Source organism: Ursus maritimus, unplaced genomic scaffold (assembly GCF_017311325.1).
Source record: "Ursus maritimus isolate PB19 unplaced genomic scaffold, ASM1731132v1 scaffold_3, whole genome shotgun sequence".
NCBI classification, from domain to species: Eukaryota; Metazoa; Chordata; class Mammalia; order Carnivora; family Ursidae; genus Ursus; species Ursus maritimus.
Window position 1 is genome coordinate 82,345,307 of NW_024425563.1, and position 15,796 is coordinate 82,361,102.

Below are 15,796 nucleotides of genomic sequence, written 5' to 3' on the forward strand. Positions count from 1 at the left end.
TTCAATGTAATTAGACAATTAGACCAATAGTTTCTCATTCCATGGGCAAAATTGCTGTTTAATCAGGAGAATGTCATGTGTTCAATATCTTCTAATTATCAAAAATCTCATTAGTCCTTATTGGAAAATGCTGTGCAGAAAGAAATTTGTTTTTTCTAACTTACTTCCACATAAGCTTAAAGCTTGTATAAATGAAACATGCCCCCCAAAATCTCAGAAGACGTTTTGACCAATGGGCTTTTTTGGGTTTTCGTGTTACTTATTTAAGCGTTGACCCTCTGGCATTACCAGCGATTCCCAGAAAAAGGCAAAAATCTCCACATCCCCATCTCTATTTAAGACTCTGTGATAAAGATCACTTTTCTCATTGTGTAATAATAGCCTTTGTGGATAATTAACTTCTTGCTGTCCTCATTACTTGCATTTTTTTAAGTTGAAAGCAAAGAAAATACACACCTTTGCACAGTGGGATAAGCCATGCTATTTTTTACTTCTCCCTTCTCTGTCCTTTTCTCAGGACTCTCAGGAAAGAAGGACTAATTTTCTTTGCAATCACAAGAGAAAGGGCTTACATTTTGTCATTTTGTATGCTAATCTTGAGAAAGAAACTATTGTTTACCATTTCTAACCTTGAAAAAGGACTTCTAAAAGCCCTTGCTGCTTCTCCCCCCTCCCATCTTCTGCTCCCCCCCCCCATATGTGATGGTGTCATGTATTTCTGATACGAGAAGAAACAGTTTTGTTAACAACCTACATCCCCAGGAGACGACATAGGGGGCTACACATACAGTTTGCCTGGGACAGTCCTGCTTCGCGTCATCCTGGCGTGATTATTAATAGCTTCCCTTTCGCCCTCCAGTTTGTCCTTATTTGAATGATGAATTATATGGTTTTACTGTATAATCTGCTGGAAAAAATAACATCATTACTGTCCAAGAAAAGCATATAAGTACAGAACATGAATAAAAATTTCCATACCTATTCTGATAAATAATTTCCTTCAAGTTAATTTATTTGGCTGACCGAATTTTTGCCCTTACATGCTTTATTCCTAATTTGAGGTAAAGACGTGTGTGGCTTGTCTCGGGAGCCAGACTCTCAGCAAACTCCCTCCATACTCAGAACATTGTGTATGTGTGCAAATCTAGAGCGTGGCAAACGGAGTACAAAAAACAGACAGCAAGGCTTAACTCGTTGAAGTATTATACCATGGAGTTCTCGTTCTTCTCACAGGTAGTAAATCAGATTCAACATCACAATAATCACAGGCCCAAAAGGGAGGTAATTCTGTCTTTCTTCCTGCCCCTAGGGAAGATTATACTCACATAACTTCAGAACAATGGTTGTCATGACTCCTCCTCTGGATGCCAAGCAAGGCAATAACGGTACTTCCCAAAGAAAATGGAGTCACTTTGGAATCTTACAAACTAAAGTTCTGATCATGCTAAAGAGCTTGGTGATCTAGGAAGGAGGGCCCTGCCCTGTCGCTTCACTTTGCTTTGAGCCAGACCTATTGTGAAGGTGTGTGTCATCATCCTCAGTTCATGGGGCCGTTTCTTGAGCATACTCCCCACTGCAGCCTCAGAAGCCAGAGCAACAAGCAGATGAAAACAGGAAGCAGCAAGAAAAGAAAACTCCGTGTTCTCTGAAGCCCTTCCCTTCTGATTCTGTCCCTTGGTGTGAACCCGAGTTGAATTATGACTGAAGTTGTCCACACTTTTTTCTCTTCCCATTGAACCTTGCTTATTATAAATAAACAATTTATGAGGTACAACATGTCTGTGCTCCCTTGCAGTAAGACATCACTCAAATGTAAGATCATAAAAGTGTCAGGGATCCGTATGGTGTAACGTGCCTTATGGTGGAACGTCTTTAGAACACAAATTCCTCTGGAATTTCTTCAAGAAATTCTTTCCAGAAATTAGCAAGAAGTAACCCATATTAAGCAAAGGTAGCAATCAGAAGTAACCACAGGCCAGTTAGAGCATAATGGAGGAGCACAGTGGTTTTTAGTACTATACGTGACAAGAAATTATGCTTCGTAACCAATCAAAAACAGACAGCTGTGTTTCTCACATCTATGGCTTTTATCCTACGGTTTTGTTGTTCATTGCGAAATTCTTACGTTCTTCAGTATTATAATACACATAGAACTTACGGCTAATCACAAAAGGGTGATTGTATCTCTAAAGTAATGGTTTTTCTGAGGCTTTTTCCGTGTTATCAGTGAGCAAGGGCTGTAGTTGGCACTGTCTCTCTTCCTAACACGAGAGCCTGTAGGAAGGATGGGGGTAGTGCAGGACTTGAGACTCTAAATGGAAACTGATGGTGGGAGCCACATCATGCAAAGTGGGTACACAACATCCGGAGCTTGGAAGCCTGTTGCAAGTGCTTCTGCTTCAGCCTTTCAGGCTCCAGTCTCTCTTGCCAATGTGATTAAACATCTGATACAGTCAAGCTGGAAATGTCAATAGTTTTCAGGAAGATTCCAATGCATTATGGATGCCATAGCCGTAGGCAGCTCTTAAGCAATCATGAAAGGCCGCATTGCCTTCTGAGAGAACATCCACACATCTGAATGCTGCTAGACCGAGCCCTGGCCTCATTTGCTTGGACGTTGCTGTTGCCCAATGGCTTTAATGTTCTTAACACACGTTCTCTGGTGCACTATCTTATTTTAGTGAAATATTAAAAGAAGATGATATGTAAATGTTAAGATACTTTTGTCAATGACTTTAGCATTAGAATCATAAAAGAGTAGGAAAAAATTTAATAACATTATCATTTAAAATGTCCTCAACAATACTACGAAGGCTAGTTTCCTGTACCTTTTTCCCATGGGAAAACCATTATTTCTGGCCTTTGTATAATTTATGTTATGGTTTAATCTGTGGGAAAAAAATTGCCTTTCAGCTGGCGTTCTAGTATAGCACATATTTGCGTCACTTTGCAGTTATAATGTATTGATCAAGGAGATCAGTCATTCCAGTTAAGCTGTGTTTGCCATTTTTAATATGTGCATTTTAATTGGGAAATCTAACTTCAAAAATAGTACTTTTGGGTACTTTGTAAACAATTATGGTAATATTTATATTTCTAACAGGTCCCTTTTAATAAAGAAAGTTACCATGACATGAGCTAAGTATAAAGACAGTGAAGTAAATGGGTTGGGGGACACATTTTTCCCATGTATTTTAGAAATGAGATCCAATCTGATGGCTTATAAATTTATTTCATTCAGTAGTTTAAAACTTAATGCTCCTGGAATCAGACAGGGTGGGGGTTGGGGAGCCAGGGGAGGATGTGAGAAGTAAACTCTAAAATCAGTCCTTGACTGAAAGTTATTTAGTATGTCAAAGCATTTTGTTGGTAGCACAAGTCGACAATGCAACCCAAAGTATTTTCATGAATAAATATGAGACCATCAGGGCTGCAGTAAACCGAATGTAACTGCTGGATGGCAAGTAGGTCCTAGTAAGATTATGATAATATAAAATGTCAGTTTTACAACTAATGGAAGTGTTTAGAAGGTAGCAGCCATCTATCCCTGATACAGCTCTATCTTTCCGATGAAAGGATATTTCTCAATTTATAATCCTATGCAGTCACACTGTATGTGGTGGATTTTTAAGAAATAACAATTCTGGAAAACTAATTTGCCATTACTGCAGAAACCCCGATTACCTGGCAGGGATGATCGTTCTGGCCTCTATGAGAGAGGGTGTGGGGTGCTGTGCAGGGTATGGTCAGGAACACCTGTCACACCCAGAAGTCTGGTGACACTCTGCCTCATCATCACCCTCAAAAAGCTTCTACTTCATTTTCGTTGTTGAAGAGTGGAGAACTCTTTATATGAAACAAAGCTCAATAAGAAAGCAATCAGAATTTGGTCTTATTTTAATTTTTATTAATGTAATAATAAAATACACATACACCTCGTGTATCTGTTACAGTATGCATACAGTATTTAATGCTCATGTCCACAAATTTTTATGTTATGTGTAGCAGAGATTACATCAAAATCCTCATGAAGGATCCATATTGCCAACAGAAACCAGTGTAACTCAACTACTTACACATCACTTCAACTGTCCAAGTAACTGGAAGTATCAAAGTATTTGGACTGATGAACATAAGTCAACACACTCATTGACTGACTTTTCCACTTTTCATCTCAGTACTTGATGACATGATATCTTAACCTGATTTTAAAAGACCTCTTTATTTTGTGCATAGCTCAGCTTCTGGATTGACTTTACTTCTCAATAAGCATTTTTATAATGAGAACCAAACTTAATTTTTGAAAAGGAGGATCTTTTTTTTTTTTCTTCTCATTCTGAATAAAAGAATTCAGATTTTTCTATTTTGCATGCATATAAATGAAACACATTTACAGACCTATTCATATACATAAAACAGGGCGTGTCCTGCCCACTAACTTCCATGGATTTTAGAGAAGCAAAATCATTAAATTGGAGCACCAAAGGTTGGGGGTGAGTTTTAATAGCAACAACAAAAAAAGTTAAAAATGAATTTTAAAATGCCGTAAATGAATTTCAATTTTAATTCCCCATTTTCCCATCCAGAACAAGTGCCACCAAGGACCAGTTTTCGAATGGATTCCTCTGGCAAGTATTCTTCAGTACCCACAGTCCTGTGAATGAAACGTCTTCCATTCTGTGTAACAAATCATTCTTCTGAGTAGTATCAGCTTAATAGTATATAATCACTGTGCTAATTTGATTCACCCACATACATACATATTTAAGGTAGAGAGTAAGTCTCATCAAGGTGGGTCTACTTGGCTGCCAAGGAAACAAAAGAGAAGGGGAAAGAGTCATACTCCTTAATTACTTTCATAAAATGCTTTAGGAAAAGACTAGACTAAAAAACCAGGTGCCAATGAAAGCCACCAGAGAGTAGGTCCATGATGCCTGAGATAGTAGCTTCTGGCCACATGTAAGCTAGTTGGCAACCGGAATGATGGCTACTCTGAACTTAGATATGCTTAAGACGTATGTAAAATCCATACTGGATTTCCAAGACTTAATACAAAAAAGAAATAGAAATGTATAATATCTCACTAATTTTTTTAATTGATGAATGCTTAAATAATATTTTGGATATACCAGCTTAAAATCTATTATTAAAGTTGATTGTACCTATTTCTTTTTGCTTTTTAAAATGGGCTGCTGGAAAACTTTGAATTACTTATGTAGCATACATTTTATTTATACTGGACCATGCTGGACTAGATAAATAGAAATAGAATATCTCAAGAGATTTACAATTTAGATGTTTCCAAAGAACTTACTGGAAATTTTGCTAATGTGGGATGAAATGATTTTTACATCAACTAAATACCTATGTCAGTTTAATTGTTTAAACCATGCCACTTACAAAATGCAACATTTCAATGGTATTTTAAGTTAGAATAGAATATCATAGTTCAAAAGCTTTCAGTAAAAATCAATTAATTTACTTAAAAGGAAAAACATTTTTTTGACCTAATGGTTCCAAAAATACTTACCAATTTTGGTTTAAGCTAAAATATTTAATGTTATTACGGAAATGAAGGAGGAAAAGGAAGATTCAGATTTTTTTTACTTTTAGAAAGTGCTTTGAACTGCCGCTTAGACCACTGGACTGAAGGCCAGAGCACTGAAACAATTGCAGAAAAGCGTGTTTCATAATAATAGTCTATTTCAGGTCTGTGGGCTCACAGCACACATCTCTAGAGTGTTTCCATGATGACAGCTCATTATCCATCTCAGCATGTTCTAACACCCCTTAGAGAATATATGTGCTTGAGATCATTTCATTCTGTAAGTTTCCATGTCATTTTTTGGATATGTAGAAAATATGGAAAATATTGCTTAGCATTTTGTACTCAAGTAATATATAAAGTATTTGTTTAGCTTGGTCTGAAAAATTTTTAACTATGATTATTCTTATACATTGACTGTAAAATCCTTGTAATTTTAAAAGGATATCTTATGCCCAGAAGGAAAATGAGACCTAGTAATTACAGTTGCAAAATGAAAGTAGGATTTAATTTGAGATTCTAAATCTCTGTTTATTGGCCACAGCAAGCACATTTCTTGAAAATCTCAGCTTCTGAATATACTTTATTTAAAAACAAAGAAGCAAGAGAAGAACTGCCTAATAGTATAGATTACCTTGATATATCTGCACAATACTTTTGCATTTAAAAAAATATGCATTAGTTAAGAGAGAAAAGTTACAGTAATGGTTTGCATATATCATACCACTGTGCAGTCCAGATTTTCAGGAAAAGCACCAATCCAAATATTTGATTAAATGTCCACACAGATATCAAAATATTCTGGAAAATCATGACTACATCCAAAATAAATGGATCTCCCATACTACTTCTCACATTTACAAAATGTCCTTTTCAAATCATGTGTCATGATTTTTGACTCAATGTGTTTATCATAATTATAAGGTATTTGCTAACTTTAGCTGCCTGTGATGCTTAGGTACAGAGGCAAAATTGATAGTAGGAAGTCCTCAACAATGTAATTATGAAAAAGAAGTGATAAATTCACCATAGAATAATGCTGTGGTTTATCAGGTATACTAAATTGGTGAGTATTATAAAACAATTAAATTCAAGAAAAATTTATTTAACAACTCCTACAGGCTGTGCATAATGGAATACTATAGATGATAAAGATAATTTTGCCATCATCAAGGAAGAATGATAGTGAGAAACAGTGCATCCATAGCCAGGACTTTTGAATGGACAACTTCACCCAAAACCAAGAGAGCCAGGGTGTAAACTATCACAGAAACCAAGAGTAGAAATCGCTTCCAGGAGAACTTCCCTTGTTTAGAAACAAAAGACATCGGGGGGTCAGAAAAGGTGTGTCAACAATGTTAAATGAGGCACAGAAATCAATCAGAATGTGGAAAGGGAAAATGACCATTTGATGCAGTCATTGGGATGTCATCAGTGACCTTAAAGGGAGTGCTTTCAAAAATGCTAACACAGCAAAAGTCAGACTGGCAGGAGTAAGTCACAGATGATGAGGATGGGGAAGTGAAGGCCCCACTAGAGACTACTCATCCAGGACAGAAATGGGGAGCGTGAGAGGGTATTTGGTATGGGGAAATTTGAGTTTATTTGAAGGCTGAGAAGGAAAACCACACAGAGTGGGAGTTGGCTTCTATATAGCTAAAATGCATCTGGCCACACTCATATTACAAAGGTATAAAAGAAAAAAGTAAAGAGAAGGCATTCTTTTAAACAAAATGTATTAGCTACCTATCTGGTAATATTAGGTTCAAGGGATAGAAACTATTTAATTCCTACTGAACTCATTTTGTATCTGGAGTGCATTGAAAGTCCAGAAGCCAGGGACATATTTAAAAACCACCTTTGAGTCCTGATTCCTTCCTCAATCTCTTTCTTAGATCTCTTTACAAGGAAAAGCCAAATAACTAATGCTCTTTCCAGCAGAAAAAATTGAATGAATTCATTCTCTGTGCCAAACTGATAATAAGCCCATGGTACTTACATTTTAATTAAAACATGAAAGGAGATTCAAGTACCAAAATTTAATTGACATGTTTGCAGCATCCCTTGTGCCAAATTAATCCATAAATGCTGTTCTTTGCGTTTCTGAAGCTTGAATCCATTCATAAAATTAATCAGTTGTGTTCGGTTACACCCACCCTTTTCCCTAAAACTGTGCACAAAGTCATGTCTTTCCAAATCTAGACCAAGGATATGTACAGCATGTGAAGCTTCTGGAGTCTTAGTGCAAAATAAGAAGCAGCTTTTGAAATTCTGCTTTTCTCTATTATGAGGGAGGTTGTCCTTATACCTGGATGTGGCCACTATTTGCTACTTTTAGTACTACTAGTTCTTTCAATATTTGTGGGAGCCCAGGATAAATCAGAACTTAAAAATTCCATTCTGGTAGTTTGCCACAGTGCTCATGGAAAGTCCCATCTTGGATAGATGTCTTAAGATGATTTATTTCATAATATCTGAGGATCCTGGGACCCAACTTCTAAGGCAGAAGCAACAGCGGCCAGGAATGGCCATTGAACACACAAATCCAGAGTGTTCTGACTTTCCTTAGTTCAAGCAATGCCTGAGGTATCCCTGACAGTTCTGCAAAAAGGCCTGAGGAAAAGAAGGTAAACAAAGAGCATGGAAGAGAATAAACAAGAAAGCAGAAAACAAAACAAAACAAAAGGATGTTGGTGGGGGCACCGTTGAGTGACATCCAAAATGACTCAGGTCCCACTAGGTGTCCACCAGATTCCTTCATCAAACAACCTTCCAGGTGCACGGTTAACAAACTAACAGGAGAGAGAGGTGGTGATTGTTAAATTCTGTCACAGCGGGGTGAAGAGTTGACCCTTAGATTTCTTTGCTTTACGTTTGTGCATTAACAGGGGAAGAGACAGCATGATCTGGTAATTTTCAATGTGTCATCAGGCCAGGGCTCCTGGGTGGCTCAGTGGGTTAAGTGTCTGACTTCGGCTCAGGTCATGATCTCAGGGTGTTGGGATTGAGCCCCACAGGTCAGGCGCCCTGCTTAATGGGGAATCTCCCTGTCCCTCCCCCTCTCTCCCTCCCTCTCCCTCCTGCTTGTGCTCTCTCTCTCTCTAATAAATAAATAAAATCTTTAAAAAAATAAAAACAAAGATAAATGTGTCATCCAGCCAGAAGAGCAGCTAAAGGAAATTATCAGAAACATCATAATCGTCCAAGAGAGCTAACAAAGCAGGGGGTGGGGAAAGAGTAATGTCTCTCAGCTTTGTGCATATAATTTTAGGTATTTTTAAAAACCAGACTCAAAAGGATGGGGAGAGCAGGGGAAGAAACCAAAGAAAAATTATCTTTCTAAAAGTTCTTATTTTCCCTTTAAAAAAAAAAAAAGTACTACTGCCTTAAGGCACAATCTATCATTTAAACTTTTTTTCCAGTTGACTATGTCTCTCAAGTTTCCATGCCCTGAAGCCTCTGAGTCTGTGTTCAAAATTAACAAAGAAATTTTTTTAAATGATGTATGCGGGCATCCTTCTCTCATGTCTCTCTCTACTTGTTCACGTACCACGTAGCTAGCCTGGAAGAATGGAGGGTGAAGAGGACATGGTTGGCACACATCCCCTACATTTGAAGTCAGAGTGGCCAGAGCATAATCAGGAGATCGTAATGTCACCAACTTGCACACAAAGACTAGGGGGAAGAGGGTAAATGCCCTGCTCACATCTGTTCTTCAAAGTTAAATAAAATTAGCCAGCCACAATCTATGTTCTTTCTACTAAAAACCAGATTCCTGAGTCATTCATTAAGGAAAGGCTTTCCAGTTCCTCCAGGAATGACAGCATTCTCTGATACAAGACAACCCCCTTGTACTTTAGCACATCTCAAAATTCTGTTACTGGGATTCTCTTAATTTCGGCATTCTCTTGGGGAAAAGTTTTATTTAGCAAATAAAATGGATCGCATAGTAAACTCCTTTTAAAGTTCCCCATGTAATATGGATTGATGCTGAAGCCATTGGAAGAACAGTTTCCCACCCACTTTCCTCACCAGTGATGCAAAAATGAGAATATTTATAGGAGTAGATGGGAAGTTCTGGTTATACGTATGCTAGTGCTATCATTTTAAGTGTCAAAAAATATTCTCTCTTTGTACTTTTTATGGTCTCTTTGTATATTATATATGGCCTAGAGTCCTCTAAGCTTAAAGTAACCTAGAGAAGAGATTGCTGTGAGCAGTAGAATCATAAACAACTTCTAGAGATTTGTAAGTGGTTGGGCATTATCTGTCATCTTCCCATCTCCCCTTGCCTTTCCGCCTCCCCCGGGAGGAGAACCTGTGATTGCTATGATTTTATAGGGCTGTTGCATCAGCCTGGAGTCCCAAAGCCCCAAAGGAGAACACACTCCCAGTGTGTGATTTCATAGATGTTGTAGACCCCAGGAATAAACGGAGTTCAAAAGCCAGTTGTGACTTGTAGAATATAGGGCAAAGTTTTCCTCTTCCTTTTACCACCCAACTGATTTCTTCCAAGTTCTCATCTTTCAACTATGAATGATAATATAATTTATAAAGGATGAGTAATGGATGTGGAAATCCAGTTGTTTAGTCGTCTCCGAGTTTTATACTAGTCATTGAATGGAAAGGTCTTTGGTTATATGTGCATGTGCTCGTGAAAGGGCATGAATGGTTATGGATTCTTGCACAATATATACATATATGCAAGTGTACTTGTGTGCTTGACTCAGTTTTGTCTTGTCTTTTGAGAACAGTAACACAGAACCAGCTTATACCTATATTTCAGAAATGAATGAGTTGCCTTTTGTATATTACTAGGAATGCACAGCCCATGTTGGAGGGCACAGTGGTAAACCCAGTGTCATTGTGCCTTGTTTACTGGATCACTTCAGCAGCCCCACTTACTGTAGAGCCTGGGAAAGATTTGCCTGGCCAGCATTCACGGAGTTTTTCTCCAACTATGACTACTACTGTATATCCAAATGGCCCAGACACTTCCTCCTGCCCCATGAGGATCATTCTCTGAAATCCCATCCCAATTTCCAAAACCATCCTATGTAAGCAATTTAATATTGCTTCTGTAAATTCTAATACCTCCTTTAAACCATGAAGGCCTAGGATCACTAAATACTTCTTAAGCAAAGGATGGCATTAATAAATATTTCCCAAAGTTGCTAATATCCAATGGCATCCCAACAATGACACGAAAGTATGCACAACTCAGTCAGTATGGAGACTTTACCCCTGTGAGAAGGATTCAAAGGTCCTGGGGTAATGGGTAAGCCTAAATCACATTCTCCTTAAAAAGTCAAAAGAGGTCTTATACTTTTTAGGTATTTATTCTAGGATTGAAAAAAATTGATATCCAGGAGTCTCCCAGATTATTTTTAACTACATTTCTGTTCTTTGAGCTAACTGCAGAGAAGTATTCCTCTTCTAGTTTATTTTGAATACACTAGTAAAATCAGTAGTGGCTTCCACATTGTTAAATGTTTGGGGAGGTGGGAGTTCACTTACACCAGGCAAATTTCTACCCCTAAGTTATGAAAAACCCAAAGGAGTTTGTCTGGAAATAAAAACTTCACTCAAATTCCCAATTCAGAAAAGTTTCAATTCTGTTTTTTTTTTCTAATTTTTACAATTCTAAAAAAGACAGCTTAATTAGGCATGAAATTGTATCTCCCCCCACCCCCGCCTGACAACACGAGATGGGATACATCAAGACATAAAGAGATATTTGTAAATTACTAGGCAGTGTTCTACCAGGTAGTTCCAGGATGTCATCTCTTCTCTCATACTTCTGAAACAATCGTTCTAGTCAGAGTAAACATCCTCAAAGTGACAGCCAGTCTTCTTGACAGCAATCTGAATGCTTTCGGGAAAATAGAGAATTATAGAGGCATCTTTTTTTTTTTCCCCAGTCAGGAAATTTGTGTGTTCTTTCTGCCTATGGTGATACCCTAGTAATGCCCTTGTTTGATCACTGTTAATCCAGAGACTACCTAATTTTGGAACTTTTTTGTAACCACTTTTTTTTTTTTAATCCTCTGATCTCCACCAACTCTAACAGCACTCTCATTAATCACATCCACAAAATTAATTTATCATTGGTGTGTTCCATTTCTCAGGGAGTGGGGAAGAGACAAGATTCATTACTCAATGGGATCTTCTTTATGCCAGGTCCAGATTATAAGGAGCTGGATGTCCACCTTCGAAGGATGGAGTCTGGATTTGGCTTCAGAATCCTCGGGGGAGATGAGCCTGGGCAGCCTGTAAGTTGAAACCTCTTTATTTCCACACTGTGGGCTATATACCGTGTGTGTGCATCAAGGGAAATATCATTCACTGTGAATCTAAAAGAAAATCTCTGAGGGCTCAAAAAAAAAAAAAAAGTTTGAGGTTTGTGTTCTTTTCTTGCTGTTTAAGTTCTCAAAACGTGTTGGTGTTTCCATGCCAATATAGCATCATAAATTAATGTACATACATTAAGAGGGGATATTATTCTTTCTCAGAATGGATTGAATTACTCTTGAATAGTTCAGTTATTTAATTGTATGGGACCCCTGGTCACTCTGGACAGTGACTCAAGGTAAACACAGAGTATGACAGAGGATACACATGAAGGGGTGACTTGGACCAGCAGAATTATGTACGTTTGCAATCAAAAGTACAAGGGAGAAAAAACACAGGGATAAACAGAAGTAAAATAAAGCTCAATGCTGCAAAATCTCAGCCAGATTCAAGTTAAGAAGATGTTCACAAAGCGAACTTCAGTTGGCAAAATATTGGGAATTTGGGGGGAGCTCTGAAAAAATTAAACCTGTGCGTGCGCGCGCACACACACACACCTCATTATACACCAGAGCCAAAGCATAAAATAATATACAGAAAACTCAGCAAAGCTAGATTTATGAGCATGTATCAAAATATCAGCCATAAAATACTCATTGTAAAAGATGTGTCTTACATGGTACCCAATATGACTAAGTCAGGTCCATGGAAGGTTTGAATAAGTGACCCCCCATTCCCGCTCAGCTCATACAAGGGATTTAAGTTGTAAGCCTCAGTTTCCTCATCTGTAAGATGAAGAACACAATAGTGCTCTCTCATAGACAGAGCTTTAAGAATTAAAGATTGCATGTGCAGACCTCTAGGTGTCTGGATCCTTTCAGGTGTTGAGTACAGGTTTATCGTCATCATCTCTCTTGTTGGTCAGTTGTGCCACAAAATAAAACTAGAACCAAAAGTGGGCAGAAATCTTCAGGAGAAAAAAGTTAATCTAACAAATGAAAGAAATCTGTAAAAATGAAAAGTGTCCCAAAGTGAAGTTGATGGCCTCGGTAGACAGTGAGCTCCTTCCCAGCAGAAGTATTCAAGCAGAGCTGACGAGAACCTGACAGGAACCCCAGAGAGGTTCCTCGGCCCTTCGAGCAGAGATCCCTTACTATGCAAAATGCTGAGAAGCTGAGCTTAGACTCCAAGGATGAGGGAACTCCAGGAAAAAAGACTTATTTCCTAATTTGGGGGGATAAAATTTGGCATCAGTCAACCATGATATCACTAATTCCCCAGCTGCCAGAGATGTGAACATGTATTTACCATGGAGGGTTGTCTGGATTTTCCTATGAGTTCTTTGGGAGGAAGGCGAGTGCTAAGGTAAAATATAGGGCACGAATAACTTTGGACTTACATTTATCCAGAGACTAAATGAAGGATCTCATGTCATGGGCAGAAGCAACAAATCTCAGTTACATTTCGCTCCCTTTCACAGACTTGTCCCCTTCTATCTGCCACCCGATTCTGAGCTTACCAGGGATCCTCAGTCACCTGGTCAGGAGGCAGCCTCACTCGTCCTTGTAACTTATCTAGAAAGAACCAAAAATAGTATCCAGTTCCTTCACATATGTAAACATTTAACCTCCAGCTTCCACAGAGTATTTTTCTGACTTAGTTTCCTTCAGGATTATTCTCTAACCTATTCATATGTCTCCCTATTTAGTTTGATCAGTGGGATTTAAAATTCCCCCTAAGCAGGACCTTCATCTTCCCCTTTTTTATTCTCCATTAGTACCCCCATAAATGAATAGTATGCCGTCAGCCAGACTGTAGGTTAAGGTCACAGTCCTCCAGACTGCCAAGTCTGCCCCCTATTCCTGACAATGGCTGCAATGATTTTGCAAAACTGTAAAGTCTGAAGGAAGAATCTCCCTCATTCAGACACTAGCCATAAATCTGGGGGTCCCATGGCCTCCTTCAGATTTGATAATTCAATAGAACCAACTCCTAGAACTCAGGAAAGTGCCGTACTTATGATTACAGTTTTACATTGAAAGGGTACAAATTAGGACCAATCAAAAAAAAAAAAAAAAAAAAAAGGCCCATAGGACAAAGTGTGGAAGGGCCCCACATGCAAAGCTTCCATCATCCTCAAGGACAAGCTATCCTTCCCAGCATTGATGCCAACCAGGGATGTTCACCCAAGTATTGGTGTCCAGAGTTTTTATTGGGGTCTCATTATGTGAGTATGAGTGATTGAGTCATTGAGGTGGTTGAGCTCAATCTCCAGCCCCTCTTCTTCCCAGAGGTCAGGCTGATGTCACAAAGTTCAAAGGCACAACCCTCTAATTATGTGGCTGGTCATTTTTGTCTGGTCAGCTCCCCACCCCCCCAAGACTGGGTATGGCTGCTCCACCCTGAGTCATCTTCTTCAGCATAAACTGTCAGGTCCCCGCCATGAATCTTCCTCATTAGCCTAAACTCTCAGGCGCAGTACAAGTGTCTCACAATGAACAAAGATACTTCTGTTCCAGTGGTCTAAAGGTTACAGTTCAGAAAAAGCCAGACTTCTCTTTGGGCTCAGGCTAAATTCTTTATTATACATTTATATGTTTCAAAGACACTAAATGAAGGAAATAATGGCACTTTAAGGTGATTTTTATCACATTGTGGGGGATACTGAGACACTTGTAGGGCATTTAAATGGGTAAATTCATTAGAATCCATTATACTCGTAGTAATGTAATGCTTCAAACGTACCAACCTAAGGGGTCTCCACCAGAAAGATGAGGTTCCTATTTGTTCCAAAATGTACTGACTGACATACTTTTTCCCCCTTACCGATCTGTGAACTCCTTGAAGGCAAAGACCGAGTTTTGATGGTGTTTGTATTTTCCAGGGCCAGCACAGAGCCTGGCATAATAGATACTTGCTAAATGGAACTGAAGAGAGTCTTCTTCACCAAGCCAAACTGTCACCTGACCCTCGCAGGAAAAAAAAAAAAAAAAGGAGTAATCTGGAGCTTACATTTTCTGAGGCCTCTGGATGCTACAGGCTCTGTAGAATGTAAATGGTGTCATCCTAGAATCAGGGACGGTGTCCTAGGAACCCTACAACATGGTTTGCTCAACCCAGTGTTTTAAAATTTGGAACACCAACTAATTTCACGTGTTTAAAATTCAGATTTCCACATTCTCTTGAAAAATAGATCTATCAACATTGGGCTTGTCTCTCTCATGGACAAAAACTGACCAGAACTGAGGGGTGGTCCGTTTGAAACTGAGCATGGCCACAGTTCCCAAGACCCCGTTAGGCCTCTGTTAGTCCTTCAGTCTGCTGTCTTTGAGACTCCCATCCCAGAGGACTGGACTGAAAAATGAGTTATTTTCCACCAAAGGAATCTTCAGCCAGGGCCAAATCATGGTTTTTACAAGCCCTAAGCATATCATCAGGTTTCTTCCCTTATATGATAAGTACAAATAAGAGATTAAACTATGAAATAAATGTAGAAGAAATAAAGTTCCAATTCTTACCATGATGCTTACTTCAATATAGTCTTTGAAATATAAAATTCTTACGTTGCTGGAACCCTTCTCCCCCATAGGCTCATGCTTTGTCACTTTGGGGGTAAACTAGAGCCACATTCAAGAATATTATCTTCACCAGTCTCTCCCTCCCCCAGGGGTAGAAGGGACTGCATGACTGTTCACAGGGAAGGCCTGGCCTTAGCTGGCTCGAAAAGGGAGGCGCCTGGCTAAAATGTGCCTGGCACCGAAGCGGTAAAATTGCTGCCCAAGTGGAGCAGCTGTTACTCAAAATGAAGCTCAGGTGTGTGAATGCAGCCACAGTCACCACCCGGCCTCCAGACAGCTTTGCGCCTGGTCAGCGCACACGCTCCCAGGTTCCCAGCCCTTCTGAGCATTGCCTTTGACTCCGGAGTCCTTTCTCCCCTCCAGTGGGCAGGCATCCAGTATC

The 15,796-nt window shown here is 39.0% G+C and overlaps 1 protein-coding gene across 1 annotated transcript in view; it reads left to right on the forward strand.

Moving 5' to 3' along the window:
• Positions 1-15,796, forward strand: part of MAGI2 (membrane associated guanylate kinase, WW and PDZ domain containing 2) — a gene marked incomplete at its 3' end in the record, with an annotated part of 1,258,801 nt that overhangs the window by 1,103,912 nt on the left and 139,093 nt on the right. The window contains 2 exon segments of the mRNA XM_040644569.1: positions 4,587-4,628; positions 11,726-11,817. Coding sequence (XP_040500503.1) covers positions 4,587-4,628; positions 11,726-11,817 — 134 coding nt within the window.